This window comes from Cynoglossus semilaevis, chromosome 5 (genome assembly GCF_000523025.1).
Source record: "Cynoglossus semilaevis isolate Cse_v1.0 chromosome 5, Cse_v1.0, whole genome shotgun sequence".
In the NCBI taxonomy this organism is placed as follows: Eukaryota; Metazoa; Chordata; class Actinopteri; order Pleuronectiformes; family Cynoglossidae; genus Cynoglossus; species Cynoglossus semilaevis.
This window is the reverse complement of record NC_024311.1, coordinates 16,649,728-16,659,581: the sequence shown is the minus strand read 5'-3', so window position 1 is coordinate 16,659,581 and position 9,854 is coordinate 16,649,728. Positions and strand designations below refer to the sequence as shown.

The following is a 9,854-nucleotide window of genomic DNA, read 5'->3' as shown; positions in this document are numbered from 1 at the left end:
ATACTAATCCCTCACCTTACACATTTTCACAACAAAACGCTGGGCCACGTATTTAATAGAACCACAAGACAGTTGTATCTGAACGCATTCTGATTTAGTAGAAGACAGTTAAATGGTTAAAATAAAAATCCATTTCTTTTCAGGTCTAATTTTCTGATTTCCCAAACCACTGATTTCAGAGAAATTTTCCAGAGGACAGTTAAATGGTTAAAATAAAAATACATTCCTTCTTTTTTCTGATTTCCCTAACCACTGATTTACAGCGTGTGTGTGCCGCTTTTTTACTCCAAATATACAGTGTCACTTACCCAATTACCAGAGACGTTCACACCACATAACATGTTTAATCCATGTGGAATATCTACGAAGTATGAAATGATACAAACGGCCAAATACTGTTTGTCCTGTATTTTTCATCCTTCGTCCCAGAGTGAGATCTTCACAAACTTCTGCTTCACATGAGAAGGAACGGGTTTTTTTTTTTTAAACCCTGTGAATAAACCATTAAAAGAAATGTAAAAGACTTTTCTGAGTTTGTGGATAAGTGGTTTGGCCCTCAGACAACTTCACTTTGCTCTCATTCAATATAAAACAAACTCCACTCAGTCGATCATCCCCGTGTTCCTTAATCATTGTCAAATAACTTCACCCGTTTGTTCCGTTCTAGAAATCCAGCCGCTATCGTCCGCTGCACAACAGCTCCTCCTCCATGACGCTGCCCCTCACGAAGTCTGTATCCATGCTTGCGATTAGCCAGAGAGACATAGACGGTGAGTGGATGGTCTTTGGTTTTGTTTTACCTAAATTGTTCAGTAACTTTACGACAGTAACTAAGTTAGTCGACAGAACTGTTTGATTCTGCAAAGATAAATATTTTGATATTTATATAATTTTAATTGTTTATTGAAGTCCAATAAGAAACTAGCTTCTATTGCACATAATTATTATTTATGTAAATATTAATGATATAGCTGTAATATTATTTACTCAACATGTATTTTTTTATTTTATCTTATAAAAACAGTACAGTATTAAATCTTATTAATCATGAGCACATACACAGATACGAAGGCCTTGACAAGTTGACTTCATATATTACTACTTCACTAACTATTATTTTTGCATTAATCTCTGACCGATGTTAATTTAGATAATTACGCAGAGAAATTATTTACGTCTTGGAAGAGAAGGTCATCGAGGTCAACTATTACTGTACAGTCGTAGATTGACAGGTACAACATGCCAAGGCAACTTAAAGCTGAATTAGTCAGTCATTCCAGGAAAAATGTGTGAAAAGTGAAGTTTTTCCTTTATTTCAGTAACCAGACTGTGAAAATGTAAGGAAATATAATTGTAGGATTCAAAGATTTCCTTCATTTCTTTACCGTTAAATTGCCTTTAACATTTTTTCCATCCTCAATGCTTCACTGTTACTAATAATTATTAACTGCTCTGATCGTGCTCTGTTTCTCCTTCCCTCCTCCTCCTCCTCCTTCTTCTTCGTCTTTCTCTGCCAAGGGGTGGGATTTCTGAGGCATAAGAAGCGAATTTCCTTCTCTTTCAACCTTTCCCCAATCCTCAGCAAATATAAGTCTCACTTCATTTCTGGGGATTCTTCTTCTAGTGATGATGACGATACCATAAGTGAGTACTGTGAATGTGCCCAGCTGTGCATTAGCTGCAGTTGTTGTATCTCTTTTTAACTCTACAAAGGAACCAGAACTACAACATTTAACTACTATAAATGTAAAAAGTCTGGAAAAAGGCCTGGTTATTGTGTTAATTAAGGGACTCTCATCTCTAGTGGTGTCGTTAGGACTGCTGTTATCGCCACCAAGGTCTGTGTAATGGGAACAGACCGCAGTCTTCAGAAAGAGAACACACACAATAGGTGCCATTAAACATTTAGTTAAATTTGAATAAATATGCAACCTAAATATTAGTGTGACCTTTTTTTCCATAGTTAAAGTGATTCACGGAGTGAGAGCTCCCTGTGGCGTTAATGCTTTTATTGTAACGTTATATACACGTCTCTGAGGCCTCCGAGCAACGAGACGCAGAAACTAGACGAAGCCCTAAAGGTCACGCGCGGCGCACTTCTCACCGAGGAAATTGCTCATTACTGCCTCTGTTTAGCCGCCTGAATTGTTAGTCATTTGTTGTTAGCAATTAGTTTGCAGCAAAGTCACCAGTGTAGAAAAGCACCTTTCACATCGGCAGCAGGGTTTTGTGTTCATCAACACAGCCGCCAGCGTTAAATAAGACCCCGTCTTGTTTCGCCTTGTCCCTTATCCAGCCTGTTTAGCTGACCTTTTCTCAAATTAGTCGTTGTGTTTGTGCCACTGCAAAACAGTGATACACAACCAGCAGGGAAAGATGAATAAAAGAGTCATAGACCCTGCAGGTGAGTTGAATAAAGGCTGTTTTTATTCTACACAGATAAATGTGAGCTCGACGCCTCGGCTCCGACGCTGAGCCATTCCTTCCTCTTTCTTATCTCGGAGATTTTTCCAAAAGTGTTCTCTGTTTCCTTGACTGTGTTGCTACCAACACAGACAGGCCAAAACTTTGGCCTCATTATTCTGTTTTGGAGTTGACTTTCTGATACAGAGCAGACAGCCATCCTTTGCAGAATCCACTCTGATAACATGTGCTGGATAATCCACTGCACTGCAAACAACGCTTGGAGAAAGAAAAAAGGAAATGTGTCTGTGTTTTTTTTTTTAGCTTCAGTATTTAGCTTTCTCATTGTTGTAGAAGACAATCCTAGAGCAGAGTCAACTGTATATAATGATTAGGGCTGTAAAAAATGTATGCGTTAATAACGTTAAGTCATCTGTGAAACTGTTCTGATTAAATCTTTTTATTGAACTTTAATGCATGAGCAGAACGGTGTGTACTGTAGATCCAGTTTAAATGTGGCTCTAATACAAGAAAGAGAACGTTTCTGTTTCACCAACGCAGCTCTGGCCTAAAATACCTGGTCACTGCTCGGCTATGTCTTTTGGAGGCTACGACTTCAGGTCAAAGTCAACGCTGGCGTCAGACCAGCCTCAGTCTCAGCCTCAGCCTCAGCCTCAGCGCAGGGCAGTAAGTAAGTCTGCGGCTGACAGGACGACTGAGAAAAATTGCCAAATGGATTGCAAAGGGACTGTAGACAAATTCATTTGGCCGAGGCCAAGAGCTTCACCAAAGCGTTGAAAGCTTCGACCTGTTCTACAAGGCACCGCCAGGAAGCGGTGAGAGTAATGACTGAAATGAATCAACTTTATGAGGCCAAATTTTGAGTTATACTCACTTGCGTTTTTTTTTTTTTTATTTCATGCAAATAGTTACATAATTTGAATTTGTCACAAACAGGAGTGAAACAAATACCTGCCGTCTGTTATTTGTTTTTCTGCTCCTGTAAAATACAGAAAACAATTCTTGTCTGTGTCTCATTTAATCCTGATTAATGGTGATTTATGATGTTTTCAATTAGCCGCGATTAATTGCGCTAATCAAAATCTGCCATGAGAATAATTAGATTACAATTTGTAATTGGTTGACAGCCCAGACATATTTTTTTTATAACTGCCATTTTTCTGTGGATATGAAAAACACTTTTTTAAGTTTGAGTTCATGGTCTTCAGCCAGAGAGGTTCAGAGCCAGTACCCTGCGGCCATTAGTGGCACTCAATCTGAAAGCAGAGCTGGCTTCAACTTTTGGCCCTTTTTTTTTTTTCCCCCTCACAGACAGTATGAGTGCCAATGCTATTTTGTTGTCAGCCTCCAGACAGACTTGACGAAGGCTGCTAAAGGTGAAGTACATCGCTCAGGAGCATTTTTCTGTCACCAATCCAGATCTTGTAACCGCAACATGATCTCACAGCCTTCTGGACTCACAGACAAATTTTCTTTTCTCCCTTTTGGATTAGTCAGGTCATTCAGTCACATCTGTTACCTGACGAGCCAAGATGAGCTGCTTGTGTGGTTTTCTGTAAACATTTTGTGCAGATTTTTATTTCCCTACCCGGGGAGAGGAAGTACAATTTCAAACAAAAGTGCTCAGTGAACACCAGCCTGAATCCTTGTCCTAAAACTCCACTTCCACTTTCTCTCCAGGTATGAGGTCATTTTCTAGCACCTCCGGGTCACTAGCCTACAGGTCAGTCCCTTAACACCAGTCACTCTTTTTACTCCAACTGAGAAGATAATAAAATCCTTGGCCTTTGTAAATGCAGCTCCTGAAGAGTGCTCTTGTGTTGCAGTATATCAGAGGAAGAGCCTGGACCTCTGCGGACGGACACCGAGGAGAAGAGTGTGACCAAAGTCAGCCGAACCTTCAGCTACCTCAAAAACAAGATGTACAAAAAGACCAGGGTAAGAGAACGTGAATTTCTTTTCTTTTTTTTAGATAAGATGACTACATCAGTACTCTCTTTTTTTTCTTCTTTTCTTCAAACATAATACTTTTAAATTATATACTTAACGCAGTGTTCCTCAGCAGAGCTTTAATGCGTTGGGTCGAACATTAGCCATCAACGTATTCGCTTTTCTAACTCTAACGTTTATTTGTTCAAGTGAGGATATTGGAACATTAAGCTGCTTTTTTAATCTCACTCTGCTTCACATTTGCAAACATCCACAGTGGAAACACTGTCCAGAACGTGTTCTTCCTCTGAACACAACACACGTTTCCAGTCCAGCTCCAGAGCAATTTTTATAAATCTGTTTTCCTGTCGTTCCTGAGCCAAACACCAAACGTTTCTCTTTTATTGAGGGATCAGCTTGTCCAGCAAATAAATGTTCCTTTATAGAGGAGGTGAAGTGGTTTTTAAAAAAAATATTGTTAATTAACTACCAAAAATAAAGTTAAATTATCATTTTGAAGGCCATAAATCATACATAAATTAAAAGCTTGTTCTTTTCTTTACCAGAGCTGGTGGATGAGGTTATAATTGGACATTAAGAGCGATGTGTTGTGTAAATGTAGACTTGGTAGAGAGATACTGATGAGGAAGTAAAAGAAAGGGAGGACAGGGTTAACACAGTAGCTGTTTATTTCTTTCTCCTACTGTGGTTGTTGGTTTGTTTCTAAAGTGATAGGATTCTGAAGCAGCTCATTTGCTGCTGCTGCTGCTGCTGCTGCTGCTGCTGCTGCTGCTGCTGCTGCTGCTGCTGCTGCTCCCCCCGAAGGTCAGAATGCTCTTTCATGTTGTGGTCTGATGTGGTGGAATCCAAGGCAATTAGCAAAATGTTGATGTTCAATTTCACTCTGGCTGCAGTGAATCTCATTAGTGCTTTTGGATTGCATCCATAATTGAGAAATATATTCAGTGAGAACTACAGTGGTCCCCTCAGCGGGCATTTCCACAAATTGACTTCATCACTAAAGCAAATGATTTTTCTTTCTGGACATATTGACTGGATGCTGATTCTGTCGACAGCAAAGTGTTGTCATAGTGTTTGTACCAGACGAGGGGGTCATTGCACAAACAGCATCTCCGGTAGCCGTCCAGTCACTTCCTCATTGCAGCGTCAGTTTTAATGGTAGCGCCTGCGTCTCAGCCACCTCCAGGGATGGTAAACAAAAGATCCAGACGGAGCCTTGGCTTATCAAATAGATGGAAAAATTGGCTCGAGGTAGGCAAACCGTACAGCGTGAGGTGGTTTGGTCGCATCACGGTGACTAAGACGGTGTCTGAAAGAAATCGTGTTCGCTGATGTCTTCTTCCTCTGAAGTTGTCGTCTGTTTCATCATCTTTCTCTGCAGTGTCGTCTCTTTCAGATCTCAGGTTTAAATGTGAGCTGTCAGTAACTTTAGAGGCTTTTATTATCACATTCTGTCACGGTTTTGCCTTCGTGAAGAAATAAACTGTGTTATTTCTGTAGAATCGAGCATAATCTGTGTTATGTTATGCGTGTCAAAAACAGCAATCATGTCAATGACCAAAATGCAGAGTTACCTTGTTGAAAATACATGTTTCTGGTTCTAAATGACTTTTATAGAAAGAAGAAATCAAATATTATTATTTCTTCAACAAAATTGATCATGGAAACTTTTGATCGTGCACTTTTCATACAGAAATCAAGTTAGAAAAAAATCTTTAAACCAAAAAAAAGGCTCCTTAAGAAAGACTGTTTACCCACTTGTATTACAATATAATTATATGAATTACACAGTAATAGTAGCTGAGTTTTATATTTGTTAAAATGTGAAGTATAAATACATCAACTCAATATAATCCCTCATGTGGTCAAGTCGAGACAAGACTATAATCTTTCATACATTTTTTTTGTCTTTCCCTCACGATGAACATTTTAATTTTGTCTTTTTTTTGTAATCTTTCTGTGCTGTGTTTGAGGCTGTCTGACTTTTTATATCCCACTGCTGCATTTCTGCCTTGTCACTATGTCAGTCTTGACATGTAGTGAGTCACAAACAGTATATGTGTAGTGTTTACAGAGGAAGAGCTAAAGCTAATAGGCTAGGTTAGCGTTTGTTACTTGTTTACAAAAATCCCCAACGGGACAAGCCTTCACGTACATGTAGAAGTCACGTATCACAGCTTCAGAAGTGGATATGTAATTTCTTTTTTTTAACCACTGTAAAAATAAACATGACCTCAGACCTGAAGTCCAGTGAGATTTCACCATTGTGCGTCAGCGCAGGTTAAACAGCCTTTTGTTGAGAAAGTGAAAACATATGACACACACAAGTGTTTAACGGCCGTAAACATGTAGATTTGCTGTGGTCTCGTCAGCTGCATGGCATCCCGAGTTGTATAAAGCAAATAAGCTCCAGTATGTCAGAGCTTTGTGGTGCCCTTAAACCCAGAGGCCCAGGGCCGGTCATTAAAAGGAGCTGGAAACTCCATTTACTATTTCCTCTGGGTTTGGGTGGAGGCTGTGTGATGTAAATCCAAGAGAACAAGAGCGCTGTTCTTCTCTGCATCACTTTATGGGATTGTGATTCAGCTCAGACTACAGATATGACCAACAGCTGTTGATGACCTTGTCTAATAATGCCAAGGCTGCAGAAAGAGCGCCCTGTTATGGAAAGGTCAAAGATTTGATTCCCAGACAGCTTGTCTCTGTCAGTAGTCACAGATCTTCGGCGGTGCCTCTTCCCGCTCCCTCATCTTCAGACAGTTTGAAGACTAGTTTTTGACGTAGCAGTAGGAAAATCGCCTGTTATGTAAACTTAAAAAAAAACAACAAAACGTTATTGCTACTAAATGTATCAAATATTTTCCATGGCTAAAGCAAATCAAGTGGTTTTATCTCTGGCTGGATGCACAGCTTGAAACAAAAACACATTTTAATGAGACACTTTGTCATCAACATTAATAATGCATCACTTACAATGCAACGCCCCCTGCTGTGTGGAACATCAGAATAATAATGTTGCGCAGCTGGAAATTTTGCATAAACAACTGGCTCAAACCCCTGACATGTCTTTGGTAAATGAGTCCATTTTTAAATCAGCTGGCTGGAGTAAACATTTAGGTAGTAATTTAAAAAAATTAAAGTGATTTTTTTTTAACCATGACCCTCTCATCTGGACAGGAAAAGGAACGGGAGAAAAGGGAAAAAGACAAGGAGAGCAAGGAGAAGGACAAGAAGACGACCAACGGTCATCTGTTTACGTCGGGCCCCTCGGACCACGCAGCTCACTGTTCCCAGTGCAATAAGACATTCACCAGCAAAGATGCTTTTCACTGCACATGTAAGAACCGTTGGTTTTCTAAGAATTCTACTTCTTACTTAAATAAACTTCAGTTCCTGGGATTATCAGAAAAGACGGACAGAAGCTCGAAAACTACTTTTCAGCGTCTCTCTGATTCTCATTATTAGAGCTGTCAAAATGGACACTTTATGTTCATGTCACATTCATTTGTGAAATTTATCAGACACACAGAATGTCACGTACTGTGTATCAGTCACGCACTGTGTATCAGTTAATATGGTTGATGACAGGGCGCTAACAAAAAGTTTAAAAAGCACCTATTGATTTCAGACTAAAAACTCTTATACTTTGATGATAATCATAATAAAAGCTGACATGTTTTTGACTCATAGAATCCTAAGCTCAGGTAATTGAAATAATAATAAAAAAATAAAAAACTGTATTGTAGCTCCTGTACAGTCAGTCAGTCAGTCAGTTAGCCCCGAGTGACTCAGGCCATCTGTCTGAAGCAGCCCTTCGATCTGTGTGAAGTAGTGAAGCTCACCAAAGGCCAATGCTAATTTCCCAGTCAGACTTTCATCAGAGGAGCAGCTAAACAGTTTCTGCATTCAGTTTCCACTGATGCAGCCGTAGCCCTTGAAGAGGATGTAATTTATTGCACAAGCCTTTGGTGCAATCCCAGTAAGAAAAAAAAAGCAGAACCAAGATCTGCAGTAAACGACAGTCACACACAGACTCTGTCTTTGGTCTCTAGATACTTAGGTTCACACAGACACATACAGCAGTTTGTTTTTGTTTTTTTACTTAAAGTCCAGTTGGTCCTTCATTGTTGGGTGTTTTATGAAGCTCAGTATTCACAGATGTCTGCTTCAGATCCATTCAATTGACAAAAACAGTGACTCTTTGTCGCAGATCAGCCGGACTTCCCTAAAAAAAGCAACTAAATATCAGTAACAAACACCAGACAACACAAGAAGAGTTCTGCAGAATAAAACAGTGGAGAATTTCACCCTAAATGTTCGGGGCTTTTTTCTTTGTGTGTTGATGAAATGGTGCGGTGGATGTATTTAAGCAGTAGCGACAATTCCATTGTGACTCTGTGGTTTTCATGAGTAAAACATGTCTGTATGAAGCAGTTACTGTATGTCTGCTGAGAAGAGAGAGTCCAGTGAAGGTGTTGAATCCCACGAAGCCAGTCCTCTCCACCGCACTCACGGCTCCGCTGTGGGACTGAAGTGTTCACATGAATGTCGGACAAATATGTTTCTGTCCTGGTGTGGCCACAAGGAAAAAAAAAACATATGGTTTTTAAGGGAAAATTTAAGACTAAAGCATCAGAAGAGAGATGGGAACGTTTTTTTTTTAAGACTCCAACATAATGATCATTTTCCAAGATGAAGGGTTTTGGGAAAGTTTACATAATTGACATGTTTCCATGCAGCATATACACTGGTGTGTCACTCCCCGCTCCCCCTCCCTCGTCCATGAGAAGTATTACCTCCTGATTGCATCACATTCTCAGCTCCAGTCTGGCTTTCATTAGTGGGCTGGTTGACTTTCCTGGCCAGCTATGAAAACCAGTCAGAATTTCTAGCCTCCACCTTTCCACAAACCCTAAACACCCCCACCCCTGTCACCAGAGTCAGGGCTTTGACTGAGCTCTGCTTTTTCTTTTTCTTTTTTGTCTAGATTGTAATTCTTCTGTCCATAAGGGCTGCAGGGAGAGCCTGCCAGTGTGTGCCAAGGTGAAGATGAAGGTATGGTGTCCCCTCAGAGATACTTCACAATGACTCAGTATTAACACTGTTGTTTTGTGGTAATAATTGATTTGGAATCATCATGTTATTTTATATATTTTTTTTTTCTGCTCTTCTTGTCTCTGCCCCAGTTACCCAAGCAGCCGACTGCAGTACCAGATTCAAGCTCTAACCCTACAGTCACAATGAGGAACAAGTGTGAGTGTAAAAAAAAAAAGAAAAAAGAAAATGCTCTGTACTTTGGACCATAACCATTTACGGAGCCATTGTTGTAGCAGTTTAACTGTTATTTGCACACTTTATGAGATTTAATAAAAGTTAAAGCTGTATTCACACTGCAGGGAACAGAACAGGACCAATCAGCAGGATGATAGAATCAGATCTACAGTAATCATCTCCTGTGCTTTCTTTCACCTGTTGGTTAA

The 9,854-nt window shown here is 39.8% G+C and overlaps 1 protein-coding gene across 1 annotated transcript in view; it reads left to right on the top strand.

The window, feature by feature from the left end:
* Nucleotides 1–381: 381 nt before the first annotated feature.
* The window catches only part of akap13 (A-kinase anchoring protein 13), a 32,840-nt gene continuing 23,367 nt past the window's right edge, over nt 382–9,854 (top strand). Inside the window, exons 1-7 of the mRNA XM_025055533.1 lie at nt 382–770; nt 1,519–1,644; nt 4,105–4,147; nt 4,251–4,362; nt 7,552–7,711; nt 9,362–9,429; nt 9,561–9,627. Coding sequence (XP_024911301.1) covers nt 710–770; nt 1,519–1,644; nt 4,105–4,147; nt 4,251–4,362; nt 7,552–7,711; nt 9,362–9,429; nt 9,561–9,627 — 637 coding nt within the window. The 5' untranslated portion in view covers nt 382–709. The remainder of the gene's footprint in view (nt 771–1,518; nt 1,645–4,104; nt 4,148–4,250; nt 4,363–7,551; nt 7,712–9,361; nt 9,430–9,560; nt 9,628–9,854) is intronic.